The following is a 21,541-nucleotide window of genomic DNA, read 5'->3' as shown; positions in this document are numbered from 1 at the left end:
ATTTGTTGTGACGGAATTGATTCGTCCTCTCCTTCAGCCTATCGAACTTCTGTGCATGGAGCTGCATATGACATTGCTTTATAAGTCAGATAACAACTGTGTGCACAGCGCAAAAGATAGAGCTGCACGAGCCAACGAGAGGTAGGCCTACTTTATCCCTGTTCTAATATTGGTAGGCTACATCTGCATGGCACCTTCAGCATTCAGATGTTTGGAAAATGACTTTCGTAATATAAAATCATATACTATTAACTTCTTACACTTGTGGGAATTGTCCTATACTGTACGGATAGATTGAAATGTTTCTTACAGAAGAAATATGGAAAGTATATGCAATACTGGTAGCCATGAAAAAAAGTGAACAGTTTGTAGATAAATGGGAAAAGTAGACAAAGGTGAGAACACAACAGTTCACTTGACACAAGACTGAATCCAAACATTAGAATGTTGATTTTACACCTACTGTACTTTGTGATATTTGTTGATAAAGTCTGAAAATACTCTGGATAGATTCAGTAACTAAATTTGGGGTAGTTGCAACATAAGACAAAAAAAAATGACAAGGGTTTGAGTGAGAGGTCTAACTGGTGTTTCCAAGTGGCCACGCACACATCTCCAGACTGTCAGTTTGAGTGAGAGGTCTAACTGGTGTTTGCAAGTAGCCACACATACCACTCCAGACTGTCAGTTTGAGTGAGAGGTCTAACTGGTGTTTCCAAGTGGCCACGCACACATCTCCAGACTGTCAGTTTGAGTGAGAGGTCTAACTGGTGTTTCCAAGTGGCCACACACACACACACATCTCCAGACTGTCAGTTTGAGTGAGAGGTCTAACTGGTGTTTCCAAGTGGCCACACACACACATCTCCAAAGTGTGCACAGTTCCTAAATCATTTCAATGCACTTTTATGACTCAAAGAAAAGTCTTCAACTAGAAAGTATTTTTTGAGCTCTCCTAGCTGTGTCGTTGAGGAACTACAGCAAGAACACTTGTAGTTGTGTTGTTTGGAACACAACCCTGCATCTTCGCCTTTACACAATTACTGTTAAGCAATACAAAAACGTCCATTATAAATCCAAATCGGGGTCACATGGGTATAATTTGAAAGCTTGTTACATTTTTTGACAAGTTAAATTATAAAATATGATCTTAGGCTTTCACAAGGCAATTTAGAGCAGATCGTAATTTTGGTGCAACAGAATTGAGCAATGAGTGCATTTCCTTCACAATACAACAAACATAGGCTCATTCTGTTCAGGATGACCCAGAATATAATGCCATGCCATCTGTAACTGTACATCTAACATAGTGATCATGAAAGTTAACACTGTATATAGCATGAGTTTTATGATATGGAAATGTGAAGTGTACAGCATTCCAATTTAAGTGCTCATCAGAGTCCAAATCTGCCATTTTCAACATGTATATGGGTGCAAGTGCAAAGAGCTACATGAGGGACAATCAATGTAATTTTTTGGGTCATTGATATCAAACGCACTGTAGAAAATGTTTTACCTGTGGAGACGGACCGGGCTACGGAGTGGACAACAATTTTGCTGATTGCACATCTAACTGCTGATTGGTGGTTTTCGATTGCCAGGTCCACCGTACAAAATATTAGTTTGGCTCTGCTTTAAACAGTCAGTGCATTTGGTAACTTTTTACATGGAACAGGGTAAAGGTGTAATTTCATAACAAGGACAGGAATCATTTTTGCGAGCCGCACTGGTCGGAACGGGAGAAGAGAGCAGCTCTTGGTCAAAACCATTTGCTTTTGAGACTGGGTGAAATTCTAAACTGTTATGTTAATTAGCTATGCATGCCATAGCTAATTTCTAAAAATAAATATTGACATATTACTAGCTCAAAAAAAACATTTTAAATATGATATCTGACAAGTTAAACCAGTGGGTGATGAGTATTTCAGATAAAGGTGGGGGGGGGGGGACAGAAACATAAATTATGCCGATCCATTCCACGAATCAAATCGCACCGAATCGTTTCAAACAAAAAGTATTATTCCTGTATCATATTGGAGCACATGTATCTAGATGCATATTGAATCGTGATTGTAAGGAGAGATGCACATCCCTATAACCTAGCATAATATAGCCTGGCATGACATAGCCTGGTGGCGCCGATAGATAAGTCAGCTCTACATCTTGCTCCTAAGCAACTTCACAGTATTTTTTTGTGTGTGTGTTATTTCTTACATTATTAGCCCAGGAAATTGTTGGTGTTATTACATACAGCCGGAAAGAAATTTCGGATATCAGAGAGGCAGTAACTCCCCAGCATTAGAACCAGGAATACAACTTTCCCAAATTTGATCCTTTGTCCGTACCCCCCAGGGCAATTGAACAGATTCCAGAGGCTGATCCAAAACACCGCGGGCTGAGAAGAGGTGATCGGAGTGGACTTCTAGTCCAACTCAGGAAGCGCGCACACCACCCACCATTTCCAGAATATTACTCTATAATGTTCACGGAAACATGGCTCTCGGGATATACTGTCTGAGACTGTACAGCTCGTTGGGTTCTCAGTATATCGCCCAGACAGGAATAAAGAAATGTCTGGGAAGAAGGCAGGCAGGGGTGTATGTTTCATGATTAACCACTCATGGTGTGATTGTGATAATATACAGAAACTCTAGTACTTCACCCGACCTAGAATACCTCAATCAAATGCTGATAATTATCTTCGGTTATAGTCACAACCATGTATATTCCCCCTCAAGCCAATACCAGGACGGCCCTCAAAAGAACTTCACTGGACTTGATGCAAACCACATATCGTGAGGTAGCATTTATTGTAGCTGGGGATTTTAACAAAGCAAATTGGAGGAAAACACAACAACGTTCTACCAACACATTGATGGTAGCACTCGCTCTGGGAAAACAGACCACCGCTACTCAGCTTTTCAAAGTGCCTATAAGGCCCTCCCCCACCCTCCCATTGACAAATCTGATCATGACTCCATTACGCTCCTCCCTTCCTGTAGGCAGAAACTGAAAAACAGGAAGTACCTGTGCTAATAACTATTCAAAGCTGGTCTCACCAAATCGGAATCCACACTTCAAGATTGTTTTGATCACACGGACTGGGATATGTTCAGGGTAGCCTCTAAGAATAACATCGACAAATACACAGATACGGTGACTGAGTTTATCAGGAAGTGTATAGGAGATGTTGTATCCACTGTGACTATTAAAACCTAACCTAACCAGAAACCGTGGATAGACGGCAGCATTCGCGCAAAACTGAAAGCGCGAACCACCACGTTTAACCAATGCAAGGTGACTGGGAATATGGACGAATACATACAGTGTAGTTATTCCCTCCTTAAGGCAATATGTCAGTAGAGAGAGACAAAGTGGAGTTGTAATTCAACGGCTCAGAAACGAGACGATCACGGACTAGAAAGGGAAAACCAGTCAAGTCGTGGACACTGATGTCCTGCTTCCGGACAAGCTAAACACCTTCTTCGCCTGCCTTGAGGATAACACAGTGCCACCGACGAGGCCCGCTACCAACGACTGTGAGCTCCACTTCTCCATGACCGACGTGAATAAGATATTTAAGCGTGTTAACACTCGCAAGGCTGCCGGCCCAGATGGCATCCCTAGCCGTGCATGCGCAGACCAGCTGGCTGGTGTGTTTACAGACATATTCAATTGCTCTCTATCCCAGTCTGCTGACCCCACTTGCTTCAAGATGTCCACCATTGTTTCTGTACCCAAGAAAGCGATGGTAAATGAAGTAAATGAACTAAATGACTATCGGCTGGGTCGGAACCCCAACCCCCAGGCGGGGAAGGTAGGAAACAACACCCCCACTTTGCTGATCCTCAACACAGAGGCACCACAAGGGCGCATGCTCAGTCCCCTCCTGTAGTCCCTGTTAACCCATGACTGTGTGGCCACGCATGCCTCCAACTCAATCATCAAGTTCGTAGATGACAACAGTAGTAGGCCGGATTACCAACAATGATGAGACAGCCTACAAAGAGGTGGCGAGGGCCCTGGGAGTGTAGTGCCAGGAAAATAACCTCTCACTCAATGTCGACAAACCAAAGGAGCCGATGGTGGACTTCAAGAAACAACGGAGGAAGCCCGCCCCTATCCATAGACGGGACCGTAGCGGAGCAGGTGGAAAGCTTCAAGTTCTTCAGTATACACATCACTGATGACCTGAAATGGTCCACCCACACAGACAGTGTGGTGAAGGCGCAGCAGCATCTCTTCAAGATCTATGCAGCCTACTCAATCACTTTTTATAGCTACTGTTTACAGGCCTCCTGTGCCATATACAGAGCTCCTCATTGAGTTCCTATCGGACCTTGTAGTCATAGCAGATAATATTCAAATTTTTGGTGACTTTAATATTCACATGGAAAAGTCCACAGACCCACTCCAAAAGGCTTTCGGAGCAATCATCGACTCAGTAGGTTGTCTAGAGGTCGACAGATTATGATTTTTCAAGGCCGATACCGATTATTGGCGGCCCGAAAAAGTCTACCGATTAATCGGCCGATTTTAAAAAATGTATTTCTAATAATGACAATTACAACAATACTGAATGTACACTTATTTTAACTTAATATAATACATCAATAAAATCAATTTAGCCTAAAGTAAATAATGAAACATGTTCAATTTGGTTTAAATAATGCAAAAACAAAGTGTTGAAGAAAGTAAAAGTGCAATATGTGCTATGTAAGAAAGCTAACTTTTCAATTCCTTGCTCAGAACATGAGAACATATGAAAGCTGGTGGTTCCTTTTAACATGAGACTTCAATATTCCCAGGTAAAAAGTTTTAGGATGTAGTTATAAGAATTATAGGACTATTTCCCTCTATACCATTTGTATTTCATTAACCTTTGGCATTTTAGTATTGCAAGTGTAAGAGTATAGCTTCCGTCCCTCTACTCGCTCCTCCCTGGGCTCGAACCAGCAACACAACAACAACAGCCACCATCGAAGCAGCGTTAGCCGTGCAGAGCTAGGGGAATAACTACTAGAAGGCTCAGAGCGAGTGACGTTTGAAACGCTATTAGCGCGCGCTAACTAGCTAGCCATTTCACGTCGGCTAGCTCAGCCTCATCTCGGGAGTTGATAGGCTTGAAGTCAAACAGCGCAATGCTTGACGCACAACGAAGAGCTGCTGGCAAAACGCACAAAAGTGCTGTTTGAATGAATGTTTACGAGCCTGCTTCTGCCTACCACCGCTCAGTCAGATACTTAGATACTTGTGTGCTTGTATGCTCAGTCAGATTATATGCAACGCAGGACACGCTAGAGAATACCTAGTAATATCAACCATGTGTAGTTAACTAGTGATTATGATTTATCTTGTAAAAAACAATCAGTTTAATGCTAGCTAGCAACTTACCTTGGCTTACTGCAAGGGAGTCTCCTTGTGGAATGCAACGAGAGAGAGGCAGGTTGTTACTGCGTTGGACTAGTTAACTGTAAGGTTGCAGATTGGATCACCGAGTTGACAAGGTGAAAATCTGTTGTTCTGCCCCTGAACAAGGCAGCTAACCCACCGTTCCTAGGCAGTCATTGAAAATAAGAATGTGTTCTTAACTGACTTGCCTAGTTAAATAAAAGGTTTATAAATATATATATATATATATTTTTTTTATGTAAAAAAAATAAATAAAAAAAAAGGCAAATCCGCGCCCAAAAATACAGATTTCCGATTGTTATGAAAATTTGAAATCGGCCCCAATTAAATCGGTCGACCTCTAGTTGTGTCTAACATGTCTCTGGACCCACTCACTGTCACAGTCATACGCTGGACCTAGTTTTGTCCCATGGAATAAATGTTGTGGATCTTAATGTTTTTCCTCATAATCCTGGACTATCGGACCACCATTTTATTACATTTGCAATTGCAACAAATTATCTGCTCAGACCCCAACCAAGGAGCATCAAAAGTCATGCTATAAATTCACAGACAACACAGATTCCTTGATGCCCTTCCAGACTCCCTCTGCCTACCCAAGGACGTCAGAGGACAAAAATCAGTTAACCACCTAACTGAGGAACTCAATTTAACCAAGCGCAATACCCTAGATGCAGTAGTACCCCTAAAAACATTTCTCATAAGAAACTAGCTCCCTGGTATACAGAAAATACCCGAGTTCTGAAGCAAGCTTCCAGAAAATTGGAACGGAAATGGCGTCACATCAAACTGGAAGTCTTCCGACTAGCTTGGAAAGACAGTACCGTGCAGTATCGAAGAGCCCTTACTGCTGCTCGATCATCCTATTTTTCCAACTTAATTGAGGAAAATAAGAACAATCCGAAATGTATTTTTTATACTGTCACAAAGCTAACTAAAAAGCAGCATCCCCCAAGTGAGGATGGCTTTCAGTTCAGCAGTAATACATTCATGAACTTCTTTGAGGAAAAGATCATGATTATTAGAAAGCAAATTAGACTCCTCTTTAAATCTGCATATTCCTTCAAAGCTCAGTTGTCGGGAGTCTGCACAACTCTGCCAGGACCAGGATCAAGAGAGACACTCAAGTGTTTTAGTACTATATCTCTTGACACAATGATGAAAATAATCATGGGCTCTAAACCCTCAAGCTGCATACTGGACCCTATTCCAACTAAACTACTGAAAGAGCTGCTTCCTGTGCTTGGCCCTCCTATGTTGAACATAATAAAAGGCTCTCGATCCACCGGATGTGTACCAAACTCACTAAAAGTGGCAGTAGTAAAGTACTATCGGCCTATATCGAATCTTCCATTCCTCTCAAAATGTTTAGAAAAGGCTGTTGCGCAGCAACTCACTGCATTCCTGAGGACAAACAATGTATACGAAATGCTTCAGTCTGGTTTTAGACCCCATCATAGCACTGAGACTGCACTTGTGAAGGTGGTAAATGACCGTTTAATGGCATCAGACAGAGGCTCTGCATCTGTCATGCTCCTAGACCTTAGTGCTGCTTTTGATACCATCGATAACCACATTCTTTTGGAGAGATTGGAAACCCAAATTGGTCTACACGGACGTGTTCTGGCCTGGTTTACATCTTATCTGTCTGAAAGATATCAGTTTGTCCTCTGACAAATCAACTGTATATTTTGGTGTTCCTCAAGGTTCCGTTTTAGGACCATTATTGTTTTCACTATACATTTTACCTCATGGGGATGTCATTCAAAAACATAATGTTAACTTTCACTGCTATGCGGATGACACGCAGCTGTACATTTCATTGAAACATGGTGAAGCCCCAAAACTGCCCTCGCTAGAAGCCTGTGTTTCAGACATAAGGAAATGGATGGCTGCAAACTTTCTACTTTTAAACTCGGACAAAACAGAGATGCTTGTTCTAGGTACCAAGAAACAAAGAGATCTTCTGTTGAATCTGACAATTAATCTTAATGGTTGTACCGTCGTCTCAAATAAAACTGAAGGACCTCTGTGTTACTCTGGACCCTGAGCTCTCTTTTGACGAACATATCAAGACTGTTTCAAGGACAGCTTTTTTCCCCCCCATCTACGTACAATTGCAAAAATCAGAAACTTTGTCCAAAAATTATGCAGAAAAATTAATCCATGCTTTTGTTACTTCAAGGTTAGACTACTGCAATGCTCTACTGTCCGGCTACCTGGATAAAGCACTAAATAAAACGCCAGTTAATGCCAAATACAGACGCTGGAATCCTGACTAGAACCCGAAAATTTGATCATATTACTCCAGTGCTAGCCTCCCTACACTGGCTTCCTGTCAAGACAAGGGCTGATTTCAAGGTTTTACTGCTAACCTACAAAGCATTACATGGGCTTGCTCCTACCTCTTTCTCTCTGATTTGGTCCTGCCGTACATACCTGCACGTACGCTACGGTCACAAGACACAGGCCTCCTAATTGCAGCTGGAGGCAGGGCTTTCTCCTATAGATTTCCATTTTTATGGAATGGTCTGCCTACCCATGTGAGAGACGCAGACTCGGTCTCAACCTTTAAGTCTTTACTGAAGACTCATCTCTTCAGTGGGTCCTATGATTGAGTGTAGTGTGGCCCAGGAGTGTGAAGGTGAACGGAAAGGCTCTGGAGCAACGAACCGCCCTTGCTGTCTCTGCCTGGCCGGTTCCCCTCTTTCCACTGGGATTCTCTGCCTCTAATCCTATAACAGGGGCTGAGTCACTGGCTTACTGGTGCCCTTTCATGCCGTCCCTAGGAGGGGTGCGTCACTTGAGTGGGTTGAGTCACTGATTGACTGATCACTGAGTGATCTTCCTGTCTGGGATGGCTCCCCCCCTTGGGTTGCGCCGTGGTGGAGATCTTTGTGGGCCACACTCTGACTTGTCTCAGGATGGGTTGAAGATGTGCCTCTAGTGGTGTGGGGGCTGTGCTTTGGCAAAGTGGGTGGGGTTATATCCTTCCTGTTTGGCCCTGTCCGGGGGTGTCATCGGATGGGGCCACAGTGTCTCCTGACCCCTCCTGTTTCAGCCACCAGTATTTATGCTGCAGTAGTTTGTGTCGAGGGGCTAGGGTCAGTTTGTTATATCTAGAGTACTTCGCCTGTCCTATCCGGTGTCCTGATTGAATTTAAGTATGCTCTCTCTAATTCTCTCTTTCGGAGGACTACCTGGCATGATGACTCCTTGCTGTCCCCAGTCCACCTGGCCTGCTGCCGCTCCAGTTTCAACTGTTCTGCCTGCGGCTATGGAATCCTGACCTGTTCACCGGACATGCTACCTGTCCCAGACCTGCTGTTTTCAACTCACTAGAGACAGCAGGAGTGGTAGATCCTAATTATCGGCTATGAAAAGCCAACTGACATTTACTCCTGTGGTGCTGTCTTGCTGCACACTCGACAACTACTGCGATTATTCTTTGACCATGCTGGTCATTTATGAACATTTGAACATCTTGGCCATGTTCTGTTATAATCTCCACCCGGCACAGCCAGAAGAGGACTGGCCACCCCTCATAGCCTAGTTCCTCTAGGTTTCTTCCTAGGTTTTGGCCTTTCTAGGGAGTTTCCTAGCCACCGTGCTTTTGTAAGCACGTAAGAAGGGCTATATAAATCAATTTGATTCAACCTCAGGAGGCTGAAGAAATTTGGCTTGGCACCTTAAACCCTCAGACTTTTAGATGCACAATTGAGAGCATCCTGTCGGGCTGTATCACCACCTGGTATGGTAAGTGCACCACCCACAGCCACATGGCTCTCCAGAGGGTGGTGCGGTCTGCCCATTGCGTCATTGAGGGCAAACTACCTGCCCTCCAGGACACCTACAGCACCCGATGTCACAGGAAGGTCAAAAAGATCATCAAGGACAACAACCACCTGAGCCCCTGCCTGTTCACCCCGCATTCATCCAGAAGGTGAGGTCAGTACAGGTGCATCAAAGCTGGCACCGAGAGACTGAAAAGCAGTTTCTATCTCAAGGACATCAGACCGTTAAATAGCCATCACTAGGTGGTTTCCACCCCGTTACGTAACCCTGAACCTTAAAGGGTGCTGCATCATATACATAGACTTAAAATCACTGGCCACTTTAATCCTGTTTATATATTTTTGCTTTACTCATCTCATATGTATATACTGTATTCTATACTACTGTATTTAGTCAATGCCATTCTGACATTGCTCATCCTAATATTTATATATTCCTTAACTCCATTCTTTTATTTTTAGGTTGTGTGTTTTGTTGTGAATTGTTAGATATTACTGCACTGTTGGAGCTAGAAACAGAAGCATTTCGCTACATCCACAATAGCATCTGCTAAACGTGTATATGTGACAAATACAATTTTATTTGACTAAATAAAAGGTCAATATACAGTGGGGCAAAAAAGTATTTAGTCAGCCACCAATTGTGCAGGTTCTCCCACTTAAAAAGATGAGGCCTGTAATTTTCATCATAGGTACACTTCAACTATGACAGACAAAATTAGAAATTAAAATCCATAAAAATCAAATTTATGAATTTATTTGCAAATTATGGTGGAAAATAAGTATTTGGTTAATAACAAAAGTTTCTCAATACTTTATATACCCTTTGTTGGCAATGACAGAGGTCAAACGTTTTCTGTAAGTATTCACAAGGTTTTCACACACTGTTGCTGGTATTTTGGCCCATTCCTCCATGCAGATCTCCTCTAGAGCAGTGATGTTTTGGGGCTGTTGCGGGGCAACACGGACTTTAAACTCCCTCCAAAGATTTTCTATGGGGTTGAGATCTAGAGACTGGCTAGGCCACTCCAGGACCTTGAAATGCTTCTTACGAAGCCACTCCTTCGTTGCCCGGGCGGTGTATTTGGGATCATTGTCATGCTGAAAGACTCAGCCACGTTTCATCTTCAATGCCCTTGCTGATGGAAGGAGGTTCACACTCAAAATCTCAGACTACATGGCCCCATTCATTCTTTCCTTTACACGGATCAGTAGTCCTGGTCCCTTTGCAGAAAAACAGCCCCAAAGCATGATGTTTCCACCCCCATGCTTCACAGTAGGTATGGTGTTCTTTGGATGCAACTCTGCATTCTTTGTCCTCCAAACACGACGAGTTTAGTTTTTACCAAAAAGTTCTATTTTGGTTTCATCGGACCATATGGCATTCTCCCAATCTTCTTCTGGATCATCCAAATGCTCTCTAGCAAACTTCAGACGGGCCTGGACTAGCTTAAGCAGGGGGACACGTCTGGCATTGTAGGATTTGAGTCCCTGGCGGCGTAGTGTGTTACTGATGGTAGGCTTTGTTACTTTGGTCCCAGCTCTCTGCAGGTCATTCACTAGGTCCCCCCGTGTGGTTCTGGGATTTTTGCACACCGTACTTGTGATCATTTTGACCCCACGGGGTGAGATCTTGTGTGGAGCTCCAGATCGAGGGAGATTATCAGTGGTCTTGCATGTCTTCCATTTCCTAATAATTGCTCCCACAGTTGATTTCTTCGAACCAAGCTGCTTACCTATTGCAGATTCAGTCTTCCCAGCCTGGTGCAGGTCTACAATTTTGTTTCTGGTGTCCTTTGACAGCTCTTTGGTCTTGGCCATAGTGGAGTTTGGAGTGTGACTGTTTGAGGTTGTGGACAGGTGTCTTTTATACTGATAACAAGTTCAAACAGGTGCTATTAATACAGGTAACGAGTGGAGGACAGATGAGCCTCTTAAAGAAGTTAAAGGTCTGTGAGAGCCAGAAATGTTGCTTGTTTGTAGGTGACCAAATACTTATTTTCCCCCATAATTTGCAAATAAATTCATTAAAAATCCTACAATGTGATTTTCTGGATTTTTTTTCCTCATTTTGTCTGTCATAGTTGAAGTGTACATATGATGACAATTACAGGCCTCTCTCATCTTTTTAAGTGGGAGAACTTGCACAATTGGTGGCTGACCAAATACTTTTTTGCCCCAGTGTAATTCATGGTCCTTTAGGCCTACATACTTTACAGTGAGCCAATATTTACAACATGACTGTGAGCAACAATCACCATGGAGACCAGGCATTGACGACACCCCCAGGAAGTAACGGGTCAAACAGGAAGAAGATTTACAGCCGGCCTTCCCACAGTATTCCTAGAAGCGCATTCCTACAGAATTCCAAGGAGTCTGGATATTCTGGAAAAATCAATCCACCAGCGAGTGAGAAAAATGCTGATCACCAAAAAAGAAATAACACTATTATAGCCTCTTCATTTGGACAACAGAGGAGAGGAGAAAGGAGAGGTTAGTTGAGAGGAGAGGACAATCACCTTGGTGGTCGGAGTTCCGATGGGCAGAGAGTTGAAACCCTTGACCATTCAAATTGTCCGGTCTGTGGGAGGAAGTCCGGTCCACAGTTTCCTGTGTGAATGGAGAAACAGAAAGCACAATAAAATCAGGACAAACGCACGTTTTTTGTCCATTAAAATAACATCAAATTGATCCGAAATACGGTGTAGATATTGTTAATGTTGTAAATGACTATTGTTGCTGGAAACAGCAGATTTTTAATGGAATATCTACATAGTTGTACAGAGGCCCATAATCAGCAACCATCACTCCTGTGTTCCAATGGCATGTTGTGTTCGCTAATCAAAGTTTAGCATTTTAAAAGGCTAATTGATTATTAGAAACCCCTTTTGCAATTATGTTAGCACAGCTGAAAACTTGTGCTGATTAAAGAAGCAATAAAACTGGCCATCTTTAGACTAGTTGAGTATGTGGAGTATCAGCATTTGTGGGTTCAATTACAGTCTCAAAATGGCCAGAAACAAAGACCGTTCTTCCGAAACTCGTCAGTCTACTCTTGTTTTGAGAAATGAAGGGTCTAAAAGGAGGCCAGTTTTATTGCTTCTTTAAAATCAGAACAACTGTTTACAGCTGTGCTAACATAATTGCAAAAAGGTTTTCTAGCCTCTGGACGCCTATGTAGATATTCAATATATATATTATATATTTTTTTTTTTACAAAAATCAGCCATTCCCAGCTACTATAGTCATCTACAACATTAACAATGTTTACACTATTTGATATAGATATAGATAGATCTTTTTTTTTTTTTTTTTAAATGGACCAAAAAAAGAAAGTGCTTTTCTTTCAAAAACAAGGACATTAAGTGACCCCAAACTTTTGAATGGTAGTATACACTGCAGGGAAACATGCATATTTCCTTAGCATTGTATTGTTTCTTTATGCAAATCGCACATAGGCACCCATAGGGCTTTGGTCAAAGTAGTGGTAATGATTAAGGTGTCATTTGAGAAAGAGAACCGTTTGGAACACGTCTGGGAGAGCTCTGTCTGCACGGATATGAATCTGTCATCCAGCCAATATATACAAACGCACACAAATGTTTGCATGTGCCTGCACACACAGATGCACAAACTGCTCTTCACACACACACAGCAGCCTCAGATAAGGAGCACTGCTGAGAGAATAAAAAATAAAAAAAGGAAAACAAATTTCAATTTTCCAGGAAAGCGGAGAACACGGAAGTACAGTTTCCAGGAACTGCCCGCTGCCAGGGGTACGGCACACACACACACACACACACACACACACACACACACACTCCCCTCTGAAAACATCCATAAACGCCCAGAGAGATTTACAGCTCCGAGAAGCAGCCAAGGATTTTCCAGGGACAGCTCTGCTGCATACATACGTCTGTGGAAACCAGAACTACACAACACAAACACACATATAATATGCACGTCATCCACAAACTTGACACACACACCAGAACGGTCCTATACCCACAACCATACTGACCTTTCACACAGACACACAGGTCCATGGAAGCAGTGATACCATATAACTGTGCAGGAAGGTTGTAACTACCACATGTCTGTAGGACAGAGTCAACTATTATATGTATATTACCACAAAGGGATATTTTAGCAATTTTACATATTTAGGTATTTGTTTCCTTACGGAAGGTCTTTTCTGACTATATTGAACAGATCGAGGACAAAAGTGGTGAAAGAGAGAGGTTTGAGAAGCTAGTGTTGTAAAAATTAGCAGGTCTGACCATCTTAGCAAGCATGCCAGAACTCGGGCCTGCACAGTACACACCATATCCATGCATATGGAGACCACAGAGTTTGAACACAGGTTTGTGCCACAAGACAGAATTAGCCTGCTGAGCTAAAGCCTAGTTTGGAGAGAAAAGTCTTCTAGCATGGTTCTCTGCTACACACTCACAAAGCGTTTCTCCCTCTAATGTGTCCATGGCTCACATCCAGGTCTCCCGCTTGGACACACACACACGCGCTCAGCTCTTCCGCTCAGAGAGTCTTGAAACATGGCTCAGATGGACAAACTATACCCAGAGAGAGTTTTGTAAGTACAATATGTGGAAGAGAGGTTCATCCTCATCTACACACACTCAACCTACTGTCTCAGCCCTGAGAGGCTGCATGGTGTGTGTGTGTGTGTGTGTGTGTGTGTGTGTGTGTGTGTGTGTGTGTGTGTGTGTGTGTGTGTGTGTGTGTGTGTGTGACAATGCATTATATAATGGATAAGGTTGGCCCATCAACATGATACAGCATGACAGCTTACACACAAACACACACATTCCACGCTTTCAGCCCTAATGAATTAAAATGCTGATTGGGGTGGGTGGGAAAGGTGGTGTGTGTCTGATGTTGTGAAGTTGTTTGTTTTGCTGGTCTATTTATAGGCCTTGAGGGCCTCCAGTCTAGTCCTATAGGACACAACGGTTCAGACTCAGACTAAAGCACAAAAGCCTGCTTGACTCACAATAGCCTCATTCACTACAGTAGTAAGGGGGAATACCTAGTCAATTGTACAACAATGCATTCAACTGAAATGTGTCTTCCGCATTTAACCCAACAAGAGAGGTGCGGAGGGCTGCCATAGTCGACATCCAAACCTTTGACACCCGGGAAACATACTAGTTACTGGCACAACCCTCTAACCACTAGGCTACCTGCCTCTAACCACTAGGCTACCTGCCTCTAACCACTAGGCTACCTGCCTCTAACCACTAGGCTACCTGCCTCTAACCACTAGGCTACCTGCCTCTAACCACTAGGCTACCTGCCTCTAACCACTAGGCTACCTGCCTCTAACCACTAGGCTACCTGCCTCTAACCACTAGGCTACCTGCCTCTAACCACTAGGCTACCTGCCTCTAACCACTAGGCTACCTGCCTCTAACCACTAGGCTACCTGCCTCTAACCACTAGGCTACCTGCCTCTAACCACTAGGCTACCTGCCTCTAACCACTAGGCTACCTGCCTCTAACCACTAGGCTACCTGCCTCTAACCACTAGGCTACCTGCCTCTAACCACTAGGCTACCTGCCTCTAACCACTAGGCTACCTGCCTCTAACCACTAGGCTACCTGCCTCTAACCACTAGGCTACCTGCCTCTAACCACTAGGCTACCTGCCTCTAACCACTAGGCTACCTGCCTCTAACCACTAGGCTACCTGCCTCTAACCACTAGGCTACCTGCCTCTAACCACTAGGCTACCTGCCTCTAACCACTAGGCTACCTGCCTCTAACCACTAGGCTACCTGCCTCTAACCACTAGGCTACCTGCCTCTAACCACTAGGCTACGTGGTACAGTGGAATAATAGTAATGCTACTAGGGTGACTATCCCAACATTTTTCAGAAATGCCAGTTGAAGAAACCCTAAATACTACTGCTTCTATAACCACTTCTAATGGGTCTGTGTGACAGCTGAGCATTGTCACGGTTACAGCAGGCATGCAAACATGTGAGACCCAGCCTTGTCACTATGGTTATAGTCACTGACACAGGTGTTGTGTGTGTGTGTGTGTGTGTGTGTGTGTGTGTGTGTGTGTGTGTGTGTGTGTGTGTGTGTGTGTGTGTGTGTGTGTGTGTGTGTGTGTGTGTATAGCCTTTACCTGGAAGTTAGATTGGAGGAGGAAGTAGTCTGGACACCCGGCTAAGGCCATGTTCTCCTTCTGCAGGCTCCGGTTCTGGAGATCACATTTACTTCTCACTCCACTGACCAGATACCTACACAGAGAGACCAACGGACCATCAAACAAGGAACCCTAACTGTAGAGATAGATAATAACAAAAATCACACACACACAGCTCTGATGCTTCTCAAACACAACTCCTCAGACTAAATAAGGGATTATCCCATATCACATGACTACTTAACACTTGCAGAGAGAGAGAGAAAGAAAGAAAAAGAGAGGAGAGTGACAAACTAAGGGACAGTTTCCCAGACAAAAAGTAAGCCTATATATAGTCCTGAACTAAAAAGCATGCTCAGAAGAGAATCTCCAGTAAAAGTGCTTCGAGGTCTGGTACTCAAATCTTCTTTCTTATCCAATATGGGCTAGTCTTAGAGTGTCTAAATTGGTCTACATGCATTGACTAAGCACACTGGTCCCAGATAACTCACTGCTACATTTCTGACCGTACCATGATGAAGCTTATCCTAACCTTGCCTGCTTGGGGACAAATCAATGACTGTATATACAGTATATGAATGGACAAAGCCATCGATCACATGACACATTTATTCCTATGTGAAGACTCAATAGCACATTGGAGACAAATTCGGTTGGAGAAGATGGCATTTTATGGAGACGTGCAGTTTAAGGACTCCAGGAAGTGATGTTGCAGGATAGCTCAGTAATGCCCCCTCTAATTGTGTAACTCAAGTTGAAGGCTGACTGGGGTACTGCAGGTTGCCATTAGCAACTAAACATCTTCTGTGTGTGATTTTAAAATAATTGGTTCAAGGACATACATGCCCTTAGCTAGCTGTATTAGAATAAAATTATTGGTACCATGATTGTCTTAGATTTTTTTTTTTTTTACACAAATATTGATATTTTTTAATTCACTATAATGGGGATCCTGTTTCCTGCTAACAATGCCCACAGGGCGGTTGGCCTTGAACTTGTGGTTCAATGAGAGAGGGCAGTTTCTCTCCCCTGGGACAACTCCTAAATTCCATTTTTTTTTAAAGAGGCAATCTGCAGTTGCTACATCCATTTTTGGACTTAGAAATGAATGATATGTGCCCATTGATTCTTGAAGAATATAACTTAAAAATGCCTCAGCTTAGTTCAACTGTCAGACCCCATCAGAACCCAAAATATAAGCGTGTTTTACCAATGTTTGTAAACAAAGAAATGTAAACTAACACTATATAGCACTTTAAACATGGCTAAAACTAGACTTTTTATATCATGGATGGTCAATCAGTCCTTAGCTCTGTCTATGAATTAGACTGGTTACACTTCTCCAGCAACATCCCTCAGCTTTTTACAGAAACAGGGGTGGGAAAAGCGCTTTGTTATTGTTTCAACTGCTGATGGCAAAGAGCACGCAAAAATTATATTTAAGTGGAAGTTAACATTTTCACCTTGAACAGAGTGGAGCTAGTAGGCAATCTTTGGTGGGCTGCCGCAGCACTGTAACGCTAGGAGAAACACTGACTGGGCTAACTCACTGTAAAGCATGGAACACAGAATCTCACCGGTTCTTATCAGTGGAAGGTCGTTCCTCATCTTGCTAGAACAAAAACAGTACCTGCTGTATGCCGACCCGGCAGCGACAAACCTACTGATTCTATTTGTAGAATCGCAATGCTCGTCAGTGGCCAGCAACTTGACTTTGAGCCAATCAAAGAGCAATATCCCCCACGTGGGGCAGCATCCATATATCCACAGATAAGCCAGTCACACTTCATATGCAATGTAGGATATGGGATGGTAGCTAGCTAATTGCACAGACGCAATGCACACAACACTAAATACTTCCTACAAGTTAGGAAAGCTCTGTAGCTAGTACTGACATTATAATTAAATCACAATGGATAGTTTCTATGAAACAAATGCCAAGTTAGTGCAGTGTCCTTAGCTAGCTAGCTAGGTACCTAGCTAGCTATGTTCTGCTAGCTAGTGAATACACTAGCATCAACAAGCTAGCTAAACATTTGCCTGAGGGCTAGCACTGGCAGTATGTAATTATGGAAAGTGAATCAAATTGTTTATTTGTCACTTCGCTAAGTAGTTATTTAGCTGTGGGCATCTGGCTCGTATCAACGAGGGCTTTCTACAAAAAAAGCAACATCAGCGCAGATAGCTTGGAAGCGAGACCATAAGTAATACGCATGGACATGTGTTGCCAAGCAACGCTACTGCCACCTTCTGGTTTGGAGTATGTTAACAAGGCTGTGTGGCTGGAGACGTCCAAGGTCGTTGCTGTGTGAACACAAAAGAGATTGACTGCCGACACTGTTCAGAGGTGCTAAGTACTGTTGGCAGAAAAAAACGTTTGACAATTCTACCTGCATGTCTAGAAGCCAGCTATTAACAGCTACCCCATTCTCCTGTCTTATCTCACTGACCCCTTCATTCATTCAGACACACAGAGAGACGAACTAGCTTCATGTGAGAGAGAGACTAATTAGCTTCATGTTATTTGGCATCTAGTTGGACAGGGAATGGGTTTTAATGACATGCCATGTCCATCTTAATAACCATGTTGATGTATTGAAACACAACCCACTTGACATTTTCTGACATTTGTGTTTCAGAAGAGGGGGGCAAGAGAGAGAGAGAAACTATTTAACTGACCATACAGAGAGGACCAGAGAGCTGACTGGAACAAAGAGCAACTTAATAATGTCAGGGCCCTGTGTGTGTGTGTGTGTGTGTGTGTGGAGGCTGGTGGGAGGAGCTATAGGAACATGGGCTCATTGTAATGGATGGAATAAATGTAACGGTATCAAACATATGGAAACCACACTTGGCTCTGTTCCATTTATTCCATTCCAACCACTACAATGAGCCTGTCCTCATATAGCTCCTCCCACAAGCCTTCTCTAGTGTGTGTGGTTTTATTGAGAAGGCCCCCATCCCAAGTAAATTCTGCTGATTCTGCAAAATTCCCTGCACTAACACACCTGATCCTGCAATTCAATATCTGGAGGCACAGCTGATTGGTAGAGAGAGAGCACGAGAGAGGAGGGTTGACAGATGACTCAGTGACAGAGCAGCTTAGCCAGTCAGATAGCTGAGACCATAAAAGGTGCAGATTACATTATGTAATGTCTATGTATAATAAGTCTTTATGACAGTCATCCATGTAGACAAACAAAAGTAACTACTTACTGTCATAAACTAACAGAATCTCAGACTCTGGCCTGATACAACCATGATTTGAGGTCCACTCTACACACTGTATAAAATGTAAAACATATTATTATGATTTAGTCTGTGACTTAGGTAAAGATGCATAGTGTGTTGTTGTAGGCGACGGCGACGTTTGCTTTACGAAACCGGTAGAGTAGTCTGCTCAACAGTATGTGTGAGTGAGTCCTATAGGCCAGGCTGTCAGGGGGCATGTTTACAATGTACCCCCCCGCCCCTCTCTTTGAGTGCATGACATATGTAAAGTAAGCATAAACAACATAACGTTTGCCAAGAAAATGGTCTTTGCGGCACTTCTCCAAACAGAAACATAACGGATTAGATCAGGTAAAGAAAGGACGACTCACCTCGAGACCTGCTGGACTAGCACACAGAAACGCAGGGAGCTGAAACACAGGGAGCCAAGAGAGGGGAGCGCGTGACAATCGGTGTCGGTAGGCTATTCCTTTAGATAAAAGGACCAAACAAATGGGAAAATCTCCTGTAGTTATCTCTCACGTTGTCCTATTGAGCTGGGTACACAGTCACACACAATATCCACTCACACACGCATTTAACACTGCACATCCAACAGCTGACTGCCACAAGTTTAACACACACAAGACGGAAAACTCTTCCCTGAAACGCCTCCATACGCAGCTGACTCCGCCCCATACAGGGAATCCCTCTCGTTAATAAAGCCACGGTCTTCAATATGTGCACCATCAAACCAGACTAACAACATTTTTTACAACGAATGGAGCAAATAGAATCCAATACCATAAGCATATGCACAGATCACTTAATTGCTATCATGTCTGTTCCCTGAGATCAACATTACTTTTTTAAAACTTGATTTGAAGCTACCCATCCTTTGTTAACTAAAACTTAAATTACCAAAAACCCAATTACATGTAGCAAAAATTTCATTCGATTTGAGATATGATACAGTATGTTAAGACAAGCTCATTAGGCATTTATAAGTTATACTCATTTCTAGATTTTTTTTACCCCATTTTTCATCATATCCAATTGCGATCTTGTCTCATCACTGCACCATCACTACACCATTCAACTGACTACCGAAGTCAGCCTGCAGGGGAACCAGTCCGCCACAATGAGTTGCTATAGCGCAATGAGCCAAGTATAGCCCCCCGGCCAAACCCTCCCATAACCCGGACGACACTGGGCCAATTGTGCACCACCCTAAGGGACTCCCGGTCATAGAAGGTTGTGACACAGCCTGGAATCAAACCCGGGTCTGGAGGGATGCAGTGACTTAGACCGCTGCGCCACTTGGGAGGCCAAGTTAAACTCTTTCAATGGGTTTATCTTTAATTAGTTGAAATTACTGTTGAAAAGCAGGAAACAATATTGTAGACTGTGCCTTCAAAGGGGCAGAGCAGTCTAAAACGTGATTTTTCTGTGTTTTATATATACAGTGGGGCAAAAAAGTATTTAGTCAGCCACCAATTGTGCAAGTTCTCCCACTTAAAAAGATGAGAGGCCTGTAATGTTCATCATAGGTACACTTCAACTATGACAGACACAATTAGAAAAGAAAATCCAGAAAATCACATTGTAGGATTTTTAATGAATTTATTTGCAAATTATGGTGGAAAATAAGTATTTGGTCAATAACAAAAGTTTATCTCAATACTTTGTTATTTACCCTTTGTTGGCAATGACAGAGGTCAAACGTTTTCTGTAAGTCTTCACAAGGTTTTCACACACTGTTGCTGGTGTTTTGGCCCATTCCTCCATGCAGATCTCCTTCAGAGCAGTGATGTTTTGGGGCTGTTGCTGGGCAACACGGACTTTCAACTCCCTCCAAAGATTTTCAATGGGGTTGAGATCTGGAGACTGGCTAGACCACTCCAGGACCTTGAAATGCTTCTTACGAAGCCACTCCTTCGTTGCCCGGGCGGTGTGTTTGGGATCATTGTCATGCTGAAAGACCCAGCCATGTTTCATCTTCAATGCCCTTGCTGATGTAAGGAGGTTTTCACCCAAAATACATGGCCCCATTCATTCTTTCCTTTACACAGATCAGTCATCTTGGTCCCTTTGCAGAAAAACAGCCCCAAAGCATGATGTTTCCACCCCCATGCTTCACAGTAGGTATGGTGTTCTTTGGATGCAACTCCGCATTCTTTGTCCTCCAAACACGACAAGTTGAGTTTTTACCAAAAAGTTCTATTTTGGTTTCATCTGACCATATGACATTCTCCCAATCTTCATCTGGATCATCCAAATGCTCTCTACCAAACTTCAGACGGGCCTGGACATGTACTGGCTTAAGCAGGGGGACACGTCTGGCATTGCAGGATTTGAGTCCCTGGCGGCGTAGTGCGTTACTGATGGTAGGCTTTCTTACTTTGGTCCCAGCTCTCTGCAGGTCATTCACTAGGTCCCCCCGTGTGGTTCTGGGATTTTTGCTCACCGTTCTTGTGATAATTTTGACCCCACGGGGTGAGATCTTGTGTGGAGCCCCAGATCGAGGGAGATTATCAGTGGTCTTGTATGTCTTCCATTTCCTAATAATTGCTCCCACAGTTGATTTCTTCAAACCAAGCTGCTTACCTATTGCAGATTCAGTCTTCCCAGCCTGGTGCAGGTCTATAATTTTGTTTCTGGTGTCCTTCGACAGCTCTTTGGTCTTGGCCATAGTGGAGTTTGGAGTGTGACTGTTTGAGGTTGTGGACAGGTTTCTTTTATACTGATAACAAGTTCAAACAGGTGCTATTAATACAGGTAATGAGTGGAGGACAGAGGAGCCTCTTAAAGAAGAAGTCACAGGTCTGTGAGAGCCAGAAATATTGCTTGTTTGTAGGTGACCAAATACTTATTTTCCACCATAATTTGCAAATAAATTCATTAAAAATCCTACAATGTGATTTTCTGGATTTTTTTCTCATTGTCTGTCATA

At 43.1% G+C, this 21,541-nt stretch overlaps 1 protein-coding gene across 1 annotated transcript in view; it reads right to left on the bottom strand.

Annotated features, from left to right (window-relative positions):
- Positions 1-19,215, bottom strand: part of LOC124012586 (growth factor receptor-bound protein 10-like) — a 60,069-nt gene extending 40,854 nt beyond the window's left edge. Inside the window, exons 1-4 of the mRNA XM_046326360.1 lie at positions 19,179-19,215; positions 18,981-18,996; positions 15,358-15,472; positions 11,726-11,816 (exon numbers count right to left, since the gene is read on the bottom strand). Coding sequence (XP_046182316.1) covers positions 11,726-11,816; positions 15,358-15,472; positions 18,981-18,996; positions 19,179-19,200 — 244 coding nt within the window. The 5' untranslated portion in view covers positions 19,201-19,215. The remainder of the gene's footprint in view (positions 1-11,725; positions 11,817-15,357; positions 15,473-18,980; positions 18,997-19,178) is intronic.
- Between the last annotated feature and the right edge of the window lie 2,326 nt (positions 19,216-21,541).

Source organism: Oncorhynchus gorbuscha, linkage group LG24 (genome assembly GCF_021184085.1).
Source record: "Oncorhynchus gorbuscha isolate QuinsamMale2020 ecotype Even-year linkage group LG24, OgorEven_v1.0, whole genome shotgun sequence".
In the NCBI taxonomy this organism is placed as follows: domain Eukaryota; kingdom Metazoa; phylum Chordata; class Actinopteri; order Salmoniformes; family Salmonidae; genus Oncorhynchus; species Oncorhynchus gorbuscha.
The sequence above is the reverse complement of the archived record's forward strand: the minus strand, read 5'-3'. Positions and strand labels throughout refer to the sequence as shown.